The sequence below is a fragment of the Hoplias malabaricus genome, chromosome 16 (genome assembly GCF_029633855.1).
Source record: "Hoplias malabaricus isolate fHopMal1 chromosome 16, fHopMal1.hap1, whole genome shotgun sequence".
Classification (NCBI taxonomy): Eukaryota; Metazoa; Chordata; class Actinopteri; order Characiformes; family Erythrinidae; genus Hoplias; species Hoplias malabaricus.
The window spans coordinates 2,008,205-2,031,406 of NC_089815.1; the positions used below are offsets into that span (position 1 = coordinate 2,008,205).

Genomic DNA, 23,202 nt, shown 5'->3' on the forward strand with positions numbered 1-23,202 from the left:
GCCCAATGATTCCAGGTAGGCTCTGGACTCACCGCGACCCTGAACTGGATAAGGGTCACAGACAATGAATGAATGAAAACTGATACGGCGTATTCATTTTCAGTCATAGCTGTTTTATTACATGAAGACTTGTGGGGGAATTGGCTTATACATATTCCTTTATGACATCCACTAAAAACACTAAAATCCCACTTAAATTAATATCTTCTTACATGTGGTTTTATATAGAAAATAGTGGCCTGAATGTATGAGAGATTCTACGATATTCTGAGATTCTATACTACATAGGGAGCCATGACCTAATTGTTAGAGAAGAGGGCTTAAAACTGAAAGGAAAATTGGGGACGATGGGAGTGAAGAAACAGCACTGTCCTCCTCCTCAATCCACGGATGAACAGCCCTTGAGCAAGGCACCGAACCCACATCTACCCCCACTCTGGGTGTGTGTTCACAGCCCCTAGTGCACTAGTGTGTGTGTGTGTGTTTACTGCCACACAGGGGTTAAATGTGGAAGACACATTTCTTTGTACGTTGTACAATGACGAATAATTCATCCATTCATTGTCTGTAAGCTCTTATCCAATTCAGGGTCGCGGTGGGTCCGGAGCCTACCCGGAATCACAGGCCACAAGCCATGACAAATAATTACGCACATTATATTAAACTTATTTTAAATAAGGTCATCTTCATGTAGGTGACATATTCTAAATGCATAACACCGTTACAGTTAAAACGTGTAAATATAAAAAGTAAAAGTACAGAAGTTTTTGTATATATATAGTTTGGTCCTGGTATTGGTGGGAAATAGTTCAAAGTTTTTATGATACACTGGCGCAGCAGGTAGTGTCGCAGTCACACAGCTCCAGGGTCCTGGTGGTTGTGGGTTCGATTCCTGCTCTGGGTGACTGTCTGTGAGGAGTGTGGTGTGTTCTCTCTGTGTCTGCGTGGGTTTCCTCCGGGTGCCGGTCTGTGAGGAGTGTGGTGTGTTCTCTCTGTGTCTGCGTGGGTTTCCTCCGGGTGACTGTCTGTGAGGAGTGTGGTGTGTTCTCTCTGTGTCTGTGTAGGTTTCCTCCGGGTGACTGTCTGTGAGGAGTGTAGTGTGTTCTCCCTGTGTCTGCGTGGGTTTCCTCCGGGTGACTGTCTGTGAGGAGTGTGGTGTGTTCTCCCTGTGTCTGCGTGGGTTTCCTCCGGGTGACTGTCTGTGAGGAGTGTGGTGTGTTCTCCCTGTGTCTGCGTGGGTTTCCTCCGGGTGACTGTCTGTGAGGAGTGTGGTGTGTTCTCCCTGTGTCTGCGTGAGTTTCCTCCGGGTGACTGTCTGTGAGGAGTGTGGTGTGTTCTCCCTGTGTCTGCGTGAGTTTCCTCCGGGTGACTGTCTGTGAGGAGTGTGGTGTGTTCTCTCTGTGTCTGCGTGGGTTTCCTCTGGGTGACTGTCTGTGAGGAGTGTGGTGTGTTCTCCCTGTGTCTGCGTGAGTTTCCTCCGGGTGACTGTCTGTGAGGAGTGTGGTGTGTTCTCCCTGTCTCTGTGTGGGTTTCCTCTGAGTGCTCCGGTTTCCTCCCACAGTCCGAAAACACATGTTGGTAGGTGGATTGGTGACTCAAAAGTGTCCGTAGGTGTGTGTGAGTGAACGTGTGTGTGTGTGTGTGTGTGTGTGTCGCCCTGTGAAGGACTGGCGCCCCCTCCAGGGTGTATTCCCGCCTTGTGCCCAATGATTCCAGGTAGGCTCTGGACCCTCCACGACCGTGAACTGGATAAAGGTTACAGATAATGAATGAATGTATAAATAGCTCACTGATCTCTCCTGTACGGTTTTTATTTTTCTAACGACTCAGCTCTGTGTATGTAGTGGTCAATTTTATTCTCTTTCTTTCTGGATTTATTTAAAAATACAGACTACAGAGTTTCAGGCACATACAGAGAAGATAAAATATCATGTGCTCATTTAATACAACACACGTGTTTCAATGACAAATATTTCATTTGGTCAATACCAGGAAATTCTGCTCTTTGTACAAAAGCTGCCGTGTTACTGACCAAATTTCCTCTTCTAAAGGCCTTGATCTCAAGGAATGACCCATTTCATTTGGTGTTTGCCTAAGTGTGGAACTAAAATGTCCCAGTAAACAGACTTAATTTACTTTAGCTATTACCTCAATGATGTTAAGGGCAAGTGATATACATTTTAAGTACAAGACCTGTACATATCTGTCGAATTTAAAATGGTAAAATACAAAATTTAATATTTGCCCAAATCTGATTTTTTAATATGCTAAATTCAGCAAACAATCAGTTAAACAACCAGTCCTTTGCAGGGCATCAGACAGTCACTCACACAGACCTATGGACACTTCTGAGAAGCCAATCCACCTGTGGATATTTAATCCGTCATAAAAACGTGAAGTATGACTAGAATAGTCACCTGCACTCATTCAGAAAGCCAGCAACGTATTGACGTCAGTTATTGTCAAATATTGAGTCACTAATTAGACTTGTGTGCGTCATGAAGAAAACGTTCAGGATGTTTCACGCAGTAATGTCAAGGCTTGTGGAAACTTTCTCATCAGCATTTCATTCTTCTTCTTCTTGTTTTTCTTTACTGCAGTAAAGTCTCTTACTCTTCTGGGAAGACATGTTGGAACATTTCTGTGTGCATTTGATGGCAGTCAGCTGATGCTAGTTGATTTGCTGTGGCTCACAAACACCACTCCAAATAATCGCAAAGGAACAGGAAACAACACTCAAGAGAACACAGATCCACTGATCTACTGCTTCTTGAACTTTACTTAATTTTTTCAATTAGCAGATTCCCCCAATTGTGGTGGAAGGTGGCGTGTGGTGCAGACTCACAGCAAGAAATGTAATGAGGTTTATGCATCTTTATGTAAATGTATGACACCTCCACACCTGGTTTCGTCAATCAGGCACGGGCAGACCGATCCCAGTCTGGTTCTGATCGGGGCACAGCAGATTCTTTACTTTGTTTTCAACAGTAAAGCACCCACGCGCACAAGTAAAATGGTTTATAGTTTCTCCATGTAATTTATGATTTTCTGTAGATAATATACAAACTGTGCGCAGAACTCAAACCATGTATCTATGTACAGATCTTTGACCTGTATTAAACATGCTCTAAAAGGAGGTTGCTGTTGTTGCTGTAAACATGCAAAATTCCCAAAGTGGCATTTTTTGATACTTTACCTGACCAGGTGAGTGAGTGACACCCTGTGACGGACTGGTTCTCTGTTCAGAGTGGGTTCCTGCCTTGAATCCAGTGATTCTGTGTAGACAGTAGTATCCTGACCTACAAATAATGAATGAAAAAACAATAATGTATGCATTACGATTAATAATGAAGACACTTCAAAATATAACCTGCTTTTTATAAGGTTGAAAGTTTAAATTCCAGTAATTTAAGGTTAAAAGGGGTCAGAATTTGAATGACTGTAATTTACCATTCATTACAGATGAATACCAGCCCACTGGAATTTGTTGCTGTGGCCTTTATCTGCTTCAACTGCTACGTCTGTTGAGAAGCTACTGTACACTATAAAAGAGGCAAGGCAAGACACGGAAAAGCATGTTACGAATGACAAAACAAATTTTTGGTACCTATCTCGTGTTTTATCCACTTCAGAACAAAGAGACATTCCAATAATTGCTAATAAACCAATAACCAAGTGATAATAACAATAATTATTATTATAATCTGTACTTATAAAACCCTTTTCATACTCAAAGTGCTTTAGAAATACTACATAAAGTTTGGTAAAATAAATATTATAAATAATGAATATAATGTAATAAAAAATGATGGGAAAAGCAATGAAAGATGAAACTAATTCAATGTTCACAGCCATATTAAAAAGGCATGAGAATCACTGAAAAATGTACTGTGCTTTTTGTCTAATTAAAAAAGGAACTGATACAAACTGATACCACAACAGAATGAGGCCTTTTCCTGAAAGCTATCGACTGTTTACCGAATGTCAGAATCTACAGATTTAAAGGTCTGCACTGGAACATAATCACTGAAATGTGCTGGGAGGTAAAGAGCAGCTTTAAGTTCATTTAAGCTTTAAATCTAAGTAAAAACAAAAACTCTAAAATCTTTTCTAAAAGATACAGGAAGCAAGTGGGTCTCTTTCAGAATGGAAGAAATGTCTTAGATTCTTGCTGGGTGTAGGCCCAGTTTTAGTAAACCTGGCTATTTTTGGTAACTAATCAGTCCTGAGGTTAAAACTTGCATGAACAAGTTTCTTTCTACAAAAAATTAAGTTTTGATGTCTCAAATATGACATATTTAATTTTCAAAAATGCAGACTGTGTCAAAAATCTTGAGTGAAATTGGTCTGTTTTTTTTCCATTCTGGGATTGTTATAATACCATACCTTTATTTAGTCTAAATATATCAATTAATAAGAGATCACTTTTGCACTGTATAAGTCAAATATAGTGTGGTTTATGGAAATAACGCTGTATAACCGTTTAGTTTAGTGCAGCAGTTGTAAACCAGTGCTGTATAATATGAGCTAAAAGACTTATTAAGAGAAGAATATGTGAATACATTTACAGGAATGACCTTGGCATATGAGATAAAGGCATACTGAGAACAAGCAAATGAGGATTCTCTCTGGAGTTGCCCGTAAATACCATACCAGGTCCAACACAAACACGATAAAATACAATTAAAGCACTCCTCGACATTATTAATCCCAAACACAACATGACCCCCTGCTACTAATAACAATTAAACAGAGTCAAATGATCCGAACATGACACACATTTGTAGTTTAGCACTTCGCAGGACTAGCTATCAGCTAACGTTGCTAATAAAATTACCAGTTAACTAACAAATGATTTACACGAGTAGTTTGAAAAGTTAGCTTGCGACTGTACAAACCAAGTACAGAAATTTGAAAGAGTTCACTTCATAGAATGATAAAGACAAGGAAAAGATAGTAAAAAAATATATATATATTATAGTATAGACCTATTTTAATTAGCTAGCCACATATACCTCAGAACATTAGCCGTTAGCGTCAATTAGTTATTTGGAGTCGACTCCCAAAAAGTGTTTGCCTAAAGAGTCGACTCGAAAAGATTGAAGACGACTCATTACTAGATTTCCATTAATCAAATGAATTTCACACAAATCTGTGATATTTGTAAGAGGCTGATATATCATGTTTAAAACTTGTTCATTTAAGTGGTTCATTTACCTATGGCTCTGGTGCTGTCCTGTATAAAACGAACAGGATACATATTCAAATTGAAGAGTCGATACCAGAGTCGACTCCAGAAATTACATTTTGCAATTTAGTTTTAAAAAATGTGAACGTCGATAGATGCGTCTTTTCAACGGAAAAAAAGATTGAAAGCAAAATGTAGATGTTTTTTAGTCATTCTTAATAGGAAATTATTGAGCTTCAGGTAAACTCAACACAGGCTGGGTGGTATAATCTGTTAGTACAAGGGTTTTACTAAGTTAACTATAGATATTGTTTGGTAATAATAGTTAGTTAGTGATAGCATGTTTAATTTTTTTATCACATACATTCAGAAATCTATTACAGTGTTTTTAATTCTGACAAAAAGCCAAATACATAGCAAATGTAATACTGCAGTTGAAATAAGATAAGACTATTAGCTATGATCCTGAAAGAAATTGCAGTTTTCTGATAGTGAAAGCCATTTATATTTAACTTCTAAGACCACCACCAGAACCTTTGGAGTTTATGGCATATTGATAATGGTAAAATAAAGGTATGTTTTTGTTGGTGACTATTAAACCAAAATTCTGCACACTTCAATAGAATTTGTGAATGGAAGAATGAGATTTTAAAAATATGTTTCAGGTCACAATTTTCTGTATGGTAAAAAATGTCTGGCATCAGTATTGTTTTTACAGTACTTTCTTTTAACAACATGACCTTGAGTTTTTAGAGGTGGATATCTGGTGTGTGTCGTCCGCCCCCCCCCCCCCCCCCCCCCCCCAATATCTAATAATTCTGAATACACGATTGTTGTAAGAGTGTTATAAGATTAGATACGTTCTTACTAGACTTTCATTCAAGGAGATAAAAAAAATCATACAATGTTGAGAATAAATGATCCTATTTTAAGGCAAACAGATAAATAATAAAAATCAACACAATACATTCATACTGAGATGATTTTACTTAAAATTGATATATTTACTGATTAATGATATATTTACTTCTGAGAACGATTTGATATATCGACTACATTTAAGATCATTTCACTTGCTAAAACATGCATAAGAAGTTTGATGAACCCATATCCCAGTGTTTAACATAAAAAACTAGATGTTTGCTTTTTTCTTGATTTCTCTGCTGTTTCTCGTTTAGGTTCATTTAACTCTTTGGAGCTGCTTCTTCAGAACAGGATATGGATCCTGGAGAGGTACCTGACTCACATATTGGTTTGAATTAAAATAAGGCCTTCGTGGAAAAAGTAGTAATCCCCTTTCTTGAACATTCATCTTAGACAACATTTGTGTCTGTGTTCTTTGTCCTATTGAGTCACTGGAGCAGCTCAGTTTAGTACAAAGTCTTTATTAAAGTTCTTAGCTTTGTTTTGGGATGGGCTTCTATATTTATTCTATATTTACTGTTCAGGGATGGTACCTCACCCCACCATTGTATAAAGTACATACTCTTGTTCTCAGACTTAAGCTCTCAGCAACTCTTTACTGAATTATGTAGAGCCCAGTGATCAAAGTAAAGCTAAAATATATTTTTATAGAGGGAAATGTCCCAGATCAAGTCAGTATATCTAATATTTCTCATTAGATTGTTGTAAGCTTGTCATAAGTTTATTGAAACTTTATTGACTATTAAACTTTATCAGATTCATCCAGTGAAAGTGTTTAATTCAATTAGTAGCTAATTAGAATTTTTAGATGTTTTAGATTCATAAAATGATACTGCTTGAAATGACCAAAATGGCCTATGTAGTAAGAAAAAAAAAATCCCTTAAATCAAATAGAATGATCTAGAAATATGCTTCATAATCTTCCAATAATTTTTCCCAGATTTTCATAATGAAAAATATGACATATATTGACTAGATCTGAGATATTTGGATTTAATTAAATATTATCTTTAGAAGTATGTGCTGTATGAATATAAAACTCAGCAAAATGCACAACCACAGAAACAGAAACAAGACACAGTGGCCAATGACATGATTATGTGAATTTTAAAAAGAAAGAATTTAGAATATAATACATGTTGTTTTACAGACCGGTCTTTCTCTCTGTCCATGTGTGAATATTTAGCTATTATCATATTATTGAAATGGCATATTTATTCAATAAAAGTAAGCAAGGTGGAGAATAGCAGATGAGAGTTGACTCAAGGTTTCACAAATTTAACCTTAGGGCACAGCACACATAAGTCATATTTGACTAAGGTTACTTTTTTTTAATTGTTCAAATAGAACAAAACGTGCAAATAAGACAAATGTCCACAGTGGATATATGAATTTTAAGAATCAGTTTTGTAATTCTTATGATGAATTTTGTTTGTTGGCCTTATTTTTAGAATTTTAGATCAGAAATCCAAACTATATTGCAAACGGTGTCTTTAACTCTAGACTATGTCTAATATCGCTCATTATTAGAAGATAGTTATTAGAATTATGAGAAAATAATACATTTTCTTTGTGTTTTCTAGACATTGTTTACTGGTTTCAAGTACATTGATCAGGTCAAATGATTTCAGCACATTGGCACTTCAGTCTGTCCACAACCGTCTAAATTATATACCATTTTAGCATAAAACGTTTAAAACCTAAAAAATGTCCAACATTTAGTCTTTTCTACAACTCCCTCACTTCTTATGTGTATGAATATGAAATCTAATCTAAATATTGAATATTTCTCTTATTGGAGCCATGATATTTATCAGAGGCGGTATTCACTCATGCCATACACTCCATGAAGAAATTTACTTGGGAAAGATAAACTGAGCCCAAGCCCCACCTTCATCAAATCTTAAAATCCTGTGTCCCTCCTAAAAGGGCCGAGTATAAAACTCTGAACAGAGAGAGTGTGTTTCTTATTGAACTGTGGGGCGGCTGACACTCCAGTCGTCATGGGGAGAGTTAAAGTAACGACAACTACTGTGGCGCTAATATGGATAACACTGACTATTGGACAGGCTACAGCACAAACCAGTAAGTTAAAATTCTTAATAATGATTATTCAACCGTAATTTAAACATTTAAACAGAGTGAAAGAGTCTTACTCCATTGCAATTGTTTTTATTTTTTATTTTTTATTTTTTGGGAATAGCGCTGGAAACAAACAATTTGACCTTCCAATGGAATATGAAATATATTCTGTAAATATTGATATTAAAAACCCAAGTGATTTTATCTTTAGAGCCGTTATATAAAATACAGCATGATCACTTGAAAATGATTTTACTCTGTACGTTGTAAAATAACAGCAATAACAGATTTTATGGAGTAGTTATTTTATCATGTTTGAAGATGGCTGTTCAAATAACAAGGTTTGTTAACTTTCTTACTGAGACCCCGTTAACACAGACTCCTCTACAACAAACATGTTTAAATGACATTTTTCTACACATTTTATATTTATATGGATATACCTTACTTTTGGTCAGGCCACATTTTATTTTATTTCTTTTTAATTTTCACTTATAGAAAATAATGAATGAATGTGTATAAGAAGTATGCCGTCAGTAAGATGTTTAATTTCACTTGTACAAAATCAACATTAAACTGTGTTATTTATAAAAGAGCGAGACAATGTTGACGTGATCATGCTGTAGCTTATATACATAGCTCTAAAGATAAAATCACTTGGGTTCTTAATGTCAACTTTGATTTTGAACTTTTGATTCTTATATAATTCACTATCGAACACTAGTTTGGGGTTTTGTGCTTGATGTTCGAAATGAGTCAAAACAGGAAAAATGTAAAACATTCTTTTTAATGGAAATCAATATAAAGGGTTTATTTGGTGTAATATTTAATACTTGCTTTTTTAAAAGCTTCTATAATTTCTACTTCAAAATTTGCTTTAAGCTACATCCATTCAGTGAATTATAAATAAACACATATTTTTACATATTTTCCCAGTATTCCCCACAACGGTCAACATCATCCAACCTCAGGAAACAACCAAAATGATTGCAGGTATGAACTGTTTTTGTTTCAAATTTCCTGTGTAATTTTTGATTTTAGATTTAGTATAGTACTTTGGCAAACACTTTAGTACATAGCCAAGATATATATTTTTAATGAAAACATCTTGATATATAGTAACATATAGCTATTATTTTATTGAATAATATCTTACTATATAAATATAACTATATAAAAATAAGAGTTATAAGATAAATAAATTATATTTTTCGAATCATTTTTAGGCAGTCTTGCTTATTGTATGTGAGAGTAATTGGCTCATTTTATTGAAAGGTGATTAGAAATTATGCCTTGAGAAACAGCAGAATTATCCACAACAAATTATCTGCTAATAGCTATTTAATAAAAAAGGACTTAAACCAAGCAAAACATTGCCTAGAAATAGATTTTTTATGGACTATATGGTTAAACTGAAAATGTTGTGTGTTTTTCAGGGTTTACTAATGCACACAATCAGGATGTCTGCAGCACATGGGGTAATTCCCATTTCAAAACCTTTGATGGAGACGTGTTCCAGTTGCTCTCCACCTGTAACCACATCATGACTTCTCAGTGTGGCGGAAGTTACGAAACTTTCAATGTCCAGCTGAGGCGGCAGGTCAAGAACAATCAGTCCAGCATCATTAAGATCTCTATGAAACTGGACGGCACCACGGTGGAGCTCAGCAAAAACTCAATCACAGTCAACGGCAAAAGGTAAGAGAAAACACATGCCATGCAAGATACAGTCTATTAGCAAGTGAAATTTAGCAACCTTAAATCTGATCATTCAATAAAATGTAATATTTCTTATTCTCAAAGTGTGATTTTAAAATAAATATAAAAAATGTACACATTTCTAGAAGTTTATTGCTAGATGTAAGTGATGTTATCCAGTGAAAGTCCAATCTTATTTTATTTATTTTTTTTGGCAGATCATTTGTCTTTTTCTAGAAATAATATTTGAAACAACAAATGCGGTCTGCCAGTAAAATAAGACACTTATTAGACATAATAATTTAAAACAAGTAAACGTATCTAAAAACAGGTTGTGAGAGGGGTAACTTGTAAAGACAAATTCAGCAGAATTAAAGAATTAGAATCACTTTATTGGCCACTGGGGTTGCACACAGTGGAATTTGTTCTCCGCATTTAACCCAAACACACATTTACACACACACTACACCCGGAACAGTGGGCAGCCCTAGCCACGGTGCCCGGGGAGCAGTTGGGGTTTAGGTGCCTTACTCAAGGGCACTTCAGTCAAGACCTGCCGGCTCTGGGGCTCGAACCAGCAACCTTCCTGTTACAGCCCAGATCCCGTCTGAATAGGAGCAAATGCAATTTATTTAATGTGTTCATTATTTGTCTGTTTTTCCTGTGTTTAATGGTATGTGTTTTGTTTTGTTTTTTAAGTGTCAACTTGACTATACCATTCATCAGCTTAGGAGTCAATATCGAAAAAACCGATAGGTATATTAGAGTGAAAGCTTTGCTGGGGCTCAAAGTCATGTGGAATGAAGACGATGCTTTCATGGTAAATCTTTACTGATGTCAAATAAATTGCATCATTAAAAAAAGTGATTAACATCTGAAATTGTATACACTGCACAAATGACGTTTCACCAAATGAAAAAAATCTATGTAATAATGTTCATATTTTAAAACATATTTCTAAATATATTACAATTATTATGATAATCCTCAAATAACACGCTGATAATGAGCAAAATTAGATAAGTGTGATTAACCTTTGTAATATTATAAGTTAATATTTACATTTTAAATTTTAGATTGGAAATATATATTCCCTATGGTGATGAATTGTAGCCAAATCAGGACTATATCCACAAGCCTAATGCTGACCATGGAACTTATTTTTCAGATTGAACTAGACCCAAAGTACCACAATCAGACGTGTGGACTCTGTGGCGACTTCAATGGAATTCCGGTTTACAACGAGTTTATGAAGAATGGTAAAATAAAATTTCACAGAGGCCGCAAATATTTTAACAAAAATTATACTGGATATATACGGCTTATACTGGATAAAATACTTTCAAACAAACATAAACATGAACAAACAAGTCAATAACCTTATAATGTTCTTAAGTTAATATGAGATGTGATACATCTTCATATATTTTACATATTTTAGGGGAGGAGCTCACTGCTGCCAACTACGGAAACCTGTGGAGAATGGACGGTCCTCAAGAAACCTGTGACGAACCGCCAGAGATAGTCAATGAGAACTGTGGAGACGAGGTACATGAAGCTTCTCTTTACTACTGAAATATGAAGCACAGAGAAGGAATGGTGCTTGTGCCCTAAGAGTATTATTCAAATTATTTCTAGATGTGACTTCATAAATAATTGTTTTTTATTTTGAGGGTATTTTTTTAACTGTCTTCTTTTTTTCTCTACAGCCGGCTTGTCAGCAATTGTTCATGAACCCTGCCTTCGACGGCTGTTTTGCCCTGGTCTCCATTGAGCCGTTTGTAAAAGCGTGTATCGAAGATATGTGCCAGTGCAACACAACTGCCAATGCTGACCTTTCCTGTTTTTGTGAAGGTCTCAATGAGTACTCCCGGCAGTGTGTACACGCCGGAGGAACACCTGGCAACTGGAGGACTGACCAGTTCTGCCGTGAGTATTCCTTTGTGTTACACATTCTACAACCAAAAGTTGGTAGACATCTTTTTTATTATTGTGCAGTTATTTGTCATTATACAGCATACGACAAAATGTGTCTTCCACATTTAACCCATCTGTGGCAGTGAACACACACACACTAGTGCACTAGGGGCTGTGAACACACACCCAGAGTGGGAGGCAATTGTGGGTTCAGTGCCTTGGTCTTGGCAATCTTCCGGTACCAAGCCTGGTCCTCTAACCATTAGGCCACGGCTGCCCATACTGCATCTGACCATCTGCACATCCAACAGTTCTCCTGAAATGAAGGGAATTATTTTGCTGCAGTGGCAGCCTATAGTCTTCTAGCTTCTATACTTTATATGTTGAGATTTTGATGACATTCAGCGATAAGAACATCCGTATAAAAGGTCAGGTACAGATGTTTCTGTGTTCTGGAGTTTCAGCTTATCATAAAGCTCCATTACTTCAGTCAAAAATATTTTAACCACTCCAAACCGAGCTCTGGAAGGTGTAGCATTTAGCAAAGTTGACCTTAGGCTCATCTGCTCCAGACCATCACATTTTGTTTCACACTTTTCTACTGAGACAGTGTTCACAAGACACTAGTGTAGTCTCTACACTACTCAGAAAATCAGAACTGCACAACAGGGTATTCACCATAGGTGGAATAAACAAACAGCATTATATAAATATTTTTAGAATTAATTTATGGTGTTACGTGTTACAGCAATGACGTGCACAGACAAAAAGGAGTATACGGAGTGTGGAAATCCATGTGTGGAAACCTGCTCGAACCAGGAGAGTGGAAGCACGTGTAAAGATCACTGCATTGATGGATGCTTCTGTCCAGCAGGTAAAGTTTGTTTTTAGAACCTCACCTGAATATTTACATGGTTCTACTCTGTGCTGCTTTATAGCCATTTTGGTCTAGTGTCCTTGAGATGGATATCTCTAACTAACACTATAGACCTAATATTACTCATTATACATTTGTGGTAAGAATATTATGAGACCATTTTACATTATTGCTAAACAGATTTATTTCTTATAATTCATTTCAGAAATTTGATAAATCCACTGGCAGATCATTTTGGATTATTTGAGTTTTTTCTTAGAAATAAGACACTTTTACTGGATTAATCACACAGAAAACAGTATAAATGTCTAGAAATACATTCTATTGTATTTATAGTGTTTCATTCACGATCCCAAAATGAGAAATATTGAGTGGATTTAATAAGATAGCATTTTTACAACCCATTCCCATAAAACTAAATGTCTTTCTGTTTTTAAAGGAACTGTATTCGATGATGTGACCCGCAATGGATGCATTGCTCCGAGTACCTGCTCCTGTCTCCATGGAGGAGATGTGTACGCCCCTGGAGAGGGTTATATAGAAAACTGCCAAAACTGGTGAGCCTTTAACAAATTTACCAGTGTATATTCATATTTTTCCAATTGTGTCTGGAGTTAAATCTGTGTCTGTGGATACATTTTGTTTCATTTGTGCTTTGCTCTCTTTTAGAATTAGTCCAAGAAAATATTAAGGCAGTCATATTATAAATACATAGGCAAAAAAATGTGAGACGTTACAGGATGGTCTTTAAATGTGTGATGTGGCTCTTTGAAATCCAGGGACCTGACACAGATAAGGCTTCATATTTTTAATATAAAACTGCATCAATCCTTGTGTGTTATTCAGCACCTGCTCTGGGGGACTGTGGAACTGTGTGAAAATAAATTGTTCTGGAACCTGCTCGGTGCAGGGAGGATCTCACTTCATCACTTACGATGGACATCCCTACACTTTTCATGGAGACTGTACCTATGTCCTCACAAAAGTAAGCTGCCATCACTTTAGGATGAGATAAAAATCAATGATGATACTAATGTAATCACACAGCAAATAAAATGTGGAAAAGGTGTCATATTTGTCTTTTCCCCTACGATTTTAAAGCGTCCTTGAGCTCGTGAAAGTTGAACTAATTCTTATTCATATATTCATATAGTCAACTTTTTCCCTGATCAAATGAATTGATGTTGACATCAGGAACAATATTTACTCTAACTCTAAATTTTACGTATTTACTGGGCTGTGTTTTTGCTCATCATGTTTTCCAACATATGAAATCTCTACTTTTTTCTGGCAGGAAAACACAAAAGGACAATTCACAGTTCTTGGAGAGCTACTGAACTGTGGAACGACTAACACGGAAACTTGTCTGAAATCCGTCATTCTGGCATTATCGAACGGATCTAATGTAAGTGATGGAGATGGAACACCTGGAAAAAGTATATTTAGATATGGATACATTTTCATACAAAGGGTTAATGAATCTAGTCAACATGTCTAATATTTTTATTAGGAAATTGCTGTAAGAATAGTATAACATAATTTATTCTCCAGCTTTTCCTGGAGAGAGTGGCAGAAAATGTAATAAAACCTTCAAGTGGAATAAGATATTTTCTAAGTAAAAATCACTTTAAATCACAGTTTCTACTAGGAAGTCTTTTTATAATATTTTTACTGATTCCATGAAAGTGAGGCATATTAGTTTTATTGACTAGATTAAAGATATTTTACTTAATCAGAGACTTTGGCCACATCCACCGTGTAACAAGGATCTTTTTACACAAGGATTAATGAGGATTTATTTGACCAATTATCGAACCTTTAAATATTTTTCACCTTTATTTATCAACTTTCATAAACTCCACTCCCAGGTGATCACAGTGGACACAAGTGGAAAGGTTGAGGTGAACAATATCGACACAAGTTTGCCACTTTATACAGGTAAACCACCAAGTATTTAATATTCATAACTCAATAAAATCTGACTTTTTTACAACAGAGACTTGCAACACATTTTCTTTTGTGTCCAGAAATAATTGACTAATAAAACATTCCTGACACGCAAATGTATATCTACATAAATATTTTGCGTTTTTCTGAGGTTGTGATGAATGGAGAACTGCGTTTTTTTTCTGAATAGTTTTAAAGGCTCAGGACGTTTGAGTTGAATAAAAGCACTAACACTGAATTACTGAATGACTTTGTATTTTAATATATCATTATAATGGGGTAATAATTTGATTCTGTTTTGCAGGTGATGTGCAAATCTTTAAACCCTCCACCTTCTATGTCATGATCCGCACCAAGTTTGGCATTACTCTGGAGATCCAGCTCACTCCCCTCATGCAACTCCTCATCACGACGGACACCAAATATCAAGGACGAACGTCTGGTGAGTACGCTTTCAGTACTTACACACCTTGTTATTCCACATACACATAAAATCTTTTTCATTTCCAGAAACTGAATAAATAGTATGACGTGATGTGTGTGATATCTGTTGTGGGATTATTTGTTGTAGTAATTTGCAATTATTGTGACACAAATCTCATTTTTGAGAAATAGATCTGAATTGTATCTTTGCACTGCAACCTATTGGAAGGTGATATTTTTAATATTTCTCATTGCAAAGTGTGGTAAAGTTATTTTGATTATTGAAGTTTTTTCTAGAGAATATTTAATGAATTTATCAAGTAAAACAGTGTATAGTTATAGTAGCTGATAAACATGTCTTAAAATGAACAAAAAATAAGTATTACCTTCCAACAGTGAGATACTTTTACTAAATAAAATCACTTTAAACAAGTGAATAATGCCTAGGAAAACAGCAATAATATTTCAGAATGTAGTTTTAGGATGATTTCACTTGCTAAGTCATTTGTTTGTTCACTAAATATTGCCGGTAACTGGAAGATGCTCTTTGACACTTTGAGATCCAGCTATACTGCAAACTTTATAACATGAAATAACTGAAGTGTGTTTATTCCACAGGACTTTGTGGCAATTTTAACAATAAGGCAGATGATCTTGCCATCAATGAGGGAGTCAATGAGGGCACATGTGAGCCCTTTGTAAATGCCTGGAAAGCACGAGGCGACTGCGAAGACATTAAGAAGTCCTTTGAGAACCCCTGCTCTCTAAGCACGGAAAATGGTACACCTTTCTTTTACGTCATTTAAAAGGAGATGAAAGTCATTTTTATCCACTGAACAATAACAAACAGTGTTTACAAAGGGATTATTTTTAGTTTTTACATTTTTTTTACTCTGTAGAGCAGGAATCAAAGGCCACTGTTGTCTCTGAATGAACCAGTTTATACTTCGTAAAGTGGGTCCTCCATGTCGGAGGGATCATGTTTAAATTGGTTTAGCACTGAGTCCCTGATGCAACTGATCTACCAGTGAAATGGCTGTTGTATAATGTGAAGAAGATTAAGAAATGACTGATTGCTTCTTTAATTCAGAAATAACATACACAAGTTTTTTATATATTTTTTTTGTCACTGATAAATACAACACTTTTTATCCTGTTCTACAGAGAAATACGCGCGGTATTGGTGCTCCCTGCTGACAGATCCTTCCGGAGTTTTCTCCAGCTGTCACTCTGTAATCTCCCCAGGCATCTACAAAGATGTGAGTTCATTTAGACACTTACGATTCATTCATGCGGGAAACTTGGGAAGCCTGATATATATCTGCTCATAACAACCGTGACCGTAACTGGGAGTAGATCTACCTTTAGTTCTGCACTTTCAAAAGAGACATGTGCAGGTAACATATTTGTTCATGAATGTATACATTTAATGTTTCAAAGGTACAGCAATCTCTGTCTTAATCTCCAGGGGAAGATACAAATAATCAATTTTCCTCAGTACCTTTCTGTAGAATCTTCTTTCACACTGTATAAACCTGGGTGGTACCCAGTCCAAACGTTTCATCTTCTTCTAATAAAACTACCATTTGAATTTCACATTTTCCCAGAGGAGGAGGATTGTTTCCTCTCTGTAACCTGTTTATTTGACTCTAACCTTTCTCTTCTTCACAGAACTGTATGTACGACACCTGTAACTGTCAGAAGTCGGAGCAATGTATGTGTGCATCTTTGTCATCCTACGTTCGCGCCTGCGCAGCTAAAAACATAGTGATCACCGGCTGGAGTGACAATACCTGCAGTGAGTAGCTTTCCCTAGTAAAAATATTTCAAGATTATTCAACCTGGACCTTTTCTGGACAATTTTACTAGTGTTAAGTGCTTTTTTATTCCAGAGAAAATGTCTTATTCTAGTGCAGTATGACTTCAATCAAGTAATTCTACTTGCTGATGGAATAAAACATTTTTATAATATTTTTAAAATGAGAAATATTATATGTATTGACTAGATTTAAGATTCATTCATTCATTATCTGTATCTGCTTATCCAGTTCATGATTTCAGTTAATAAGAGCTTATTTTTTGGCAGTGTGTCAAATTTAAAATGTGAAATAGTCATGTCACTTGAAAAATTTCTTGGCGCAACTCTCAGATTTTGTATTGATTTAAGGGCAAGTCTTTAAGTTAATAAAGGCCGTGACAACTCAAATACTGTGCCATGTTTGAAGTTATTTATTAAGGAGAGGCCTAAAACTCCTAAAGGTAAATATGTGCTCTTATAAGCAGGATCTAAAAGAATAAACACTGTGGAAACTATTCCGATCCAGTGCTCAGTTCACAATGAAAATCCAAGCTGTTTACAGTTGTGAATTATTTCAGGATATAGGAAATTACTGCCTGTTGAACACATCAAAACATGACCTGGTTGAGAAGACACAACTGGTTCACAACCTGGTTCTTTCAGACACAACTGAACTCACTATATTCCCAGAAGATAATAATAAAAAAATAACATATGTGTGTGTGTGTGTGTGTGTGTGTGTGTGTGTGCTTTTACAAAAACAAGTGAATAGATTTTCTACAGCAACCAGACTAGAAATTAAACATAAACTGCTGTATTGTTTCCACAGGACTCTACAAAAAATGTCCAACATCCATGGTGTACTCCTACAACATGACCAGCTGTGGACGGACCTGCTTTTCCCTGAGTCAGAAGGACTACTCCTGCAACGTCAACGCCGTGGCAGTGGATGGATGTGGATGTGCTGAGGGAACGTACCTTAATGAACATGGCATGTGTGTGGAAGCCAGCAGCTGCCCCTGCTACGACTTCAGCAAAATCTACCAGGCTGGAGATGTCATCAACAAGGGCGGAGCCTCATGGTGAGGGTTCATCTTTAATAAATAAAAAATATTTTTGTGATATCACTGGTTCACCTGTAAACAAAATGTGTTTAGTCTAGTCAGGATATCTGATATTACTCTTTATAAGGAAATTATAAAATTATTCACATATTTCTAGAACTTTTTGCTTATTTGACTTTTAGATGGAGAATGTGTCTAATTTAAATAATTGTGCTCATTTCAAGTCTTTCAAATATCTGCAGTATGTTTTGAAACACAAATTATCTGTCAGTGAAATTAGACACTTTCACTGGATAAATCACTTAAAATCACAAATTCATCTAGACACTTCAACAATACTGTAACAGTGTTGTATTGGGAAATATCAGAAATGAACTACATTGCAGAGGATTATCACTTGCTAAGAGATCATTTATTTGTAGAACGAGATTTACAATAATTAATGTATTTGTGTTTATCTCTCCAATCTTTTTCCAGCACCTGTAAAAACGGGCAACTGAGCTGCATCGGTGAAGTAAAGGACAAAGGTAAGAAAGCGCCCTGCGATAAGAATTCATCACATTTAATCTGCACATACAGCAGGAATACTCCTAAAAATGTTCTCCGGTTTTAGAAATGACAGACGTCACATATCCAGAGGTCACGTATATTTGTAAATATATTTTAGTTAAAATATTTGTGTTTCACATGTAAAAAGATAGACCTGCTTCAAGAATTAGTGATTATTGGTGAAATTATCTGTCAATAAAAAAAATCCTTTGGCTAAAGCCACTAAAACAACCGTCTAAAAATAGGTTAAATAATATCATAATGAGAAATACTTCAGATATTGACTAGATTTAAGATGATGTCGCTTAAAAGACTTCTTTGTTTCACTGAATAATTCAGATTCTTTATGTGTTTATTGCAGAATGTACTTATCCCATGAGTTACTTCAACTGCTCTGCTGCTGCGCCGGGAAGCAAAGGTTCTGAGTGTCAGAAAAGCTGCCAAACAATGGACATGACTTGTGTGAGTTATAATACAAAATAAAATCAAAAGTGCACTTGAGTATACAGGGTTATGGCTAAATTTTGATGCTGCAGATCAAATTACATACGTTACTATAAATGATGTGTCGGCAAATGAGTTTATATTCAGTGTAAATATCAGATTCGGGATTTATAAATTGACTGATACCTTGGTGGTAAATTTGTAATGTAAAGAAATCCTTATGAACAGGAGTAGTATGACCTATTATTTTTGGTTTAATATGTGCCTCTGGTTGTTACGAGTCACTTCCTACAACATCAGACATATTACATTATTATACATTAAAGTATTACTTGAATTCATATTAATTTCACTTGCTAAGACAGTGTTTAGATGATTCCCCACTCCTACTCTCCCCACAGATCAGTACAGGTTGTGTTTCTGGCTGCATATGTCCTTCTGGGTTGCTCGCCGATGGAAACGGAGGCTGTGTGGCTGAAGAAAATTGCCCTTGTTTCCACAACGGACTCGCCTACAAAAATGGAGACTCTATTGTAGTCGACTGTAACACATGGTGTGTTCAGCTTTTTTCGGAAATTCCTGCCACAGTGAAAACTTAATATTAAGCAAATAATCTTCAGTCTAGTCCATATTTAACATGATATTTCTCATTACAGGAAATGTACAAAAATAGATGATAGCTTAACCATCTGTGTTTTCATATTTATTTTAATTGATTTAATGTTTTTTATCCAGAGAAACATCTTATTCATTAACAGCCTTTTTATAGCTAAAATCTAGCCTGAAATAGGTCTACAAAGAGTTAATAATAATGATATTTGACTCTTTGACAAAACATATGAAGCTTCTGATTAATTAAATTCATTTCTGGGGATAAAAACGTTTTTTTGTTGTTGCTGTTGTTTGTTGTAGCACCTGTCGGAACAGAAAGTTTATTTGCACCACGGCAGAGTGCAGTAGAACCTGTAGTGTCTATGGAGACGGCCACTTCAAGACTTTTGATGCAAAGAGATATGTTTACAATGGAAACTGTGAATACACACTTGCTCAGGTACTGGGTTTAAGCTACTTCTGGACACTTCACTGAGATTTACTTGTTTTTCTTGGTACTGAACCATGATACGACGATGAAAAACATTGTTTTGAAATAATAAGAATGATGTTTAGTTATTCTAGGTACATCCTGTGTTCAGAAAGTGAATTAAATAAAAGCTGATGGATTAATATATACTCACTGGATAAAATACAAACAACAAAAGTCATGTAGAAATTGTTTAAATCTCTTAATTAGGGATATTAGATTTGGCCAGAGTTTTTTAATTCTGGTTTTGCTGTGTACAATAACTCAACAAACCTTTTTTTCCAATTTGCAGGATTTCTGTGGCAGCAGCAACAGCAATGGCACTTTCAGAGTCATCACTGAAAACATTGCCTGTGGAACCACAGGCACAACGTGCTCAAAGGCCATCAAATTCTACGTAGGAGTGAGTAAACTTCATCGTCATCATCCTCACAATAACCAGGGCACGGTATAAATCAGTTGTTGAGGGCTAAACAAAGTCCATCACAGTGTTTCGATGTGTTGACTGCAGAGCGACTCGTGGACTCCTTTGCAGTATTGGTAAATGGAACCAGGCGTGTTCATGTTTGCAACACATATCCGCCATTTTATTCCCTTTCCTCCACCACCAAGCATCAGAGACCTCCACCAGTTTAAAGGCTTTTGCTAAACATCTGGTTCCATTCACCACCACTCTGAACTGTTTTGTCATTACACACAAGACCAAAAGCACTCTACATTTTTAAAAACACATGCATATTATTTAGAAATAAATAAATGGGATTCTCCTTTAACCCACCAACTCTCAGTGACAGTGCCTTTCTTTCTCAGAATAACGAGCTTGATTTGTCAGACGAAAAATTCAACCTGGTGCAGAAAGAAGGAAAGAAGATCCCGTATCAGGTCCGCGTCATGGGGAACTACTTGGTGATCGAGACCGACAATGGAGTGACCCTCATCTGGGACAAGAAAACCAGCATTCACATCAAACTCAGTGCTCAATTTAAAGTGAGCATTTATGAAATCTTTCTACATGTAAAACCCATATAGTTCTGATCATTTTTTAAAACTAAATTTTGCTCATAATAATGCATCTTTTACACAAAATTACATTTCACTCTGAAATATACTTAAAATATTGATTTATTTAATGCACATCACACTGTAATATATTGTAATAATGGAATATTAAAATAGTTTGCTTTCTGCTGCTGGCCCCTTCTCAAATGTCAAACACTGTCTCTTCTCCTTCCTCATTTTTAGCTCATTTAGCTTCTGTCAACTGGATCTTTACCTCTGTATTTATTCTTGAACTCTGATCACGTACTTGTATAATGATTTTCCTCTAAATACCTGGAATTGGTAACTGTTGGTGGTATTAAGAAAATGTTTTCACAAAAAGTTTTTTTTACATTGATTCTGATATTTTATTTAATTTTTTTTTAACAGGGCCAAGTATGTGGTTTGTGTGGAAACTTTGACGGCGACGCAAATAACGACTTCACCACGAGGAGCCAGGAGGTTGTGGTGGATTCTTTGGCCTTTGGAAACAGCTGGAAGTCCTATTCAACCTGTCCAGATGCTCTGGCTGTCCAAGATCCATGCTCTAAAAACCCCTACAGAAGTGCCTGGGCTCAGAGACAGTGCAGCATCATCACCAGCAAAGTTTTTGCTGCTTGTCATTCTCAGGTAACGGCAGCAATTCAACTCTGTTCTACACAAAACTGTGGGCACTCCCTTTTTATTGACAGACTAAGTGAAATCATCTTAAATCCATTATAAGATTACCGGCAGATAATCTGATGTGGGTTGTTTTAGGAAATGATGCCTGAAGCAAGTAATCTTAGCGTCATAACAATGAATATTATGTTCAATGACCAGATTTAAGAGGATTTCACTGGGATTTCACTGATTTTATATTTGGGATACACTGACCATAATCAGCAGCAGCGTTGTGTGTACCATTCCCTTTAAGGTGGATCCATCTCCTTTCTACTCTGCGTGTGTGAGTGATGCATGTGCATGTGACAGTGGGGGAGATTGCGAGTGTTTCTGCACAGCTGTGGCATCCTATGCCAATGCGTGTAATGCTTCTGGAGTGTGCGTCGTGTGGAGAACACCTAAAATCTGCCGTAAGTCTTTAAAAGATGCTACTATTTGACTGACACCAAGGACTGACACCTTTTTACCCCTGAGATTAACCTCCTGTTCTGCTTGCAGCACTTTTCTGTGATTACTACAACGGTCCAGGAGAGTGTGAGTGGCACTACAGACCGTGTGGTGCCCCCTGTATGAAGACCTGCAGAAACCCTTCAGGAGACTGCAAAACCCCATTACCAGCACTGGAAGGTAGGAGCTTCTGTCTGTAATAACCACTAATATTTTGCAACTAGTACTCTGAATTGGCATTGTTGGAAGGATGTCTGTCTTCTAAGACTTTATTTAACCAATACAATAAATAAATAAATAAAAAATATTCATTAAATAAGTAATCAAGGCTTTGGATTCTGTGCATTACTAGGGAGTGGATTGTTTTTCCATTTATTTATCTAACAAGTATTGATAGCATAGCTACATTTATTAAGATGTTAAATTTATAAGCAGTTTTTGTAGGTTAAAAAAAGTACACACCACCCCAGCTCATTCCATAGGTGCTGGAGGTAGACCCCCCCCTCCTAAAACACAGTTCAGCTTCTTAAGAGCTCTGTGCTGGGGGTTTATATGCATCTAGCCAATGCTTGACATTGGGCATGGTGACTTTACGTTCATGTGCAGCTGCTCCACAGCATTCCAGCTGTTCATTTCCCTGAATCGACTGAGTGTGTTAGAGTTTGTTCAGAATTTCTCCCTCCCTTGCAGGTTGTTATCCTGAATGTCCCCCTGAAACGCCATTCTTTGATGAGGACAACATGAAATGTGTGCCGCAGGAATATTGTGGATGTTATGTTGGAATGACTCATTATAATATTAATGAAACGGTCCCTACGGAAAATCGCTGTGAGACATGGTAGGTACAATAACAAAATAATCTATCATCATACAGAATATACAGAATAATTCTAATAATCTGCCAGCGGTGTAAGCCCTTTCACTTTGGATAAAATGTATTAAAACAAAAAGGTTTAATTAATTTCTAATATTCTTACAACAATCTCTTAATAAGAATATTATGTGTATTTTATATGTCATTTTATAATTTAGCAAACTTTAAACCATTCTTTCTTACTGTGT

The 23,202-nt window shown here is 36.2% G+C and overlaps 1 protein-coding gene across 1 annotated transcript in view; it reads left to right on the forward strand.

The window, feature by feature from the left end:
• The first annotated feature begins 5,356 nt into the window (after nt 1–5,356).
• Nucleotides 5,357–23,202, forward strand: part of LOC136672047 (mucin-2-like) — a 33,590-nt gene continuing 15,744 nt past the window's right edge. The window contains exons 1-29 of the mRNA XM_066647986.1: nt 5,357–5,382; nt 6,367–6,421; nt 8,042–8,197; nt 9,131–9,187; nt 9,631–9,892; nt 10,592–10,712; nt 11,061–11,151; nt 11,334–11,440; nt 11,602–11,821; nt 12,558–12,683; nt 13,126–13,243; nt 13,533–13,671; nt 13,981–14,091; nt 14,555–14,624; nt 14,938–15,075; nt 15,675–15,836; nt 16,221–16,315; nt 16,728–16,854; nt 17,684–17,936; nt 18,396–18,445; nt 18,829–18,929; nt 19,313–19,464; nt 19,824–19,962; nt 20,285–20,395; nt 20,803–20,979; nt 21,421–21,660; nt 21,947–22,103; nt 22,192–22,320; nt 22,831–22,978. Coding sequence (XP_066504083.1) covers nt 8,116–8,197; nt 9,131–9,187; nt 9,631–9,892; nt 10,592–10,712; nt 11,061–11,151; nt 11,334–11,440; nt 11,602–11,821; nt 12,558–12,683; nt 13,126–13,243; nt 13,533–13,671; nt 13,981–14,091; nt 14,555–14,624; nt 14,938–15,075; nt 15,675–15,836; nt 16,221–16,315; nt 16,728–16,854; nt 17,684–17,936; nt 18,396–18,445; nt 18,829–18,929; nt 19,313–19,464; nt 19,824–19,962; nt 20,285–20,395; nt 20,803–20,979; nt 21,421–21,660; nt 21,947–22,103; nt 22,192–22,320; nt 22,831–22,978 — 3,683 coding nt within the window. The 5' untranslated portion in view covers nt 5,357–5,382; nt 6,367–6,421; nt 8,042–8,115. The remainder of the gene's footprint in view (nt 5,383–6,366; nt 6,422–8,041; nt 8,198–9,130; nt 9,188–9,630; nt 9,893–10,591; nt 10,713–11,060; nt 11,152–11,333; nt 11,441–11,601; nt 11,822–12,557; nt 12,684–13,125; nt 13,244–13,532; nt 13,672–13,980; nt 14,092–14,554; nt 14,625–14,937; nt 15,076–15,674; nt 15,837–16,220; nt 16,316–16,727; nt 16,855–17,683; nt 17,937–18,395; nt 18,446–18,828; nt 18,930–19,312; nt 19,465–19,823; nt 19,963–20,284; nt 20,396–20,802; nt 20,980–21,420; nt 21,661–21,946; nt 22,104–22,191; nt 22,321–22,830; nt 22,979–23,202) is intronic.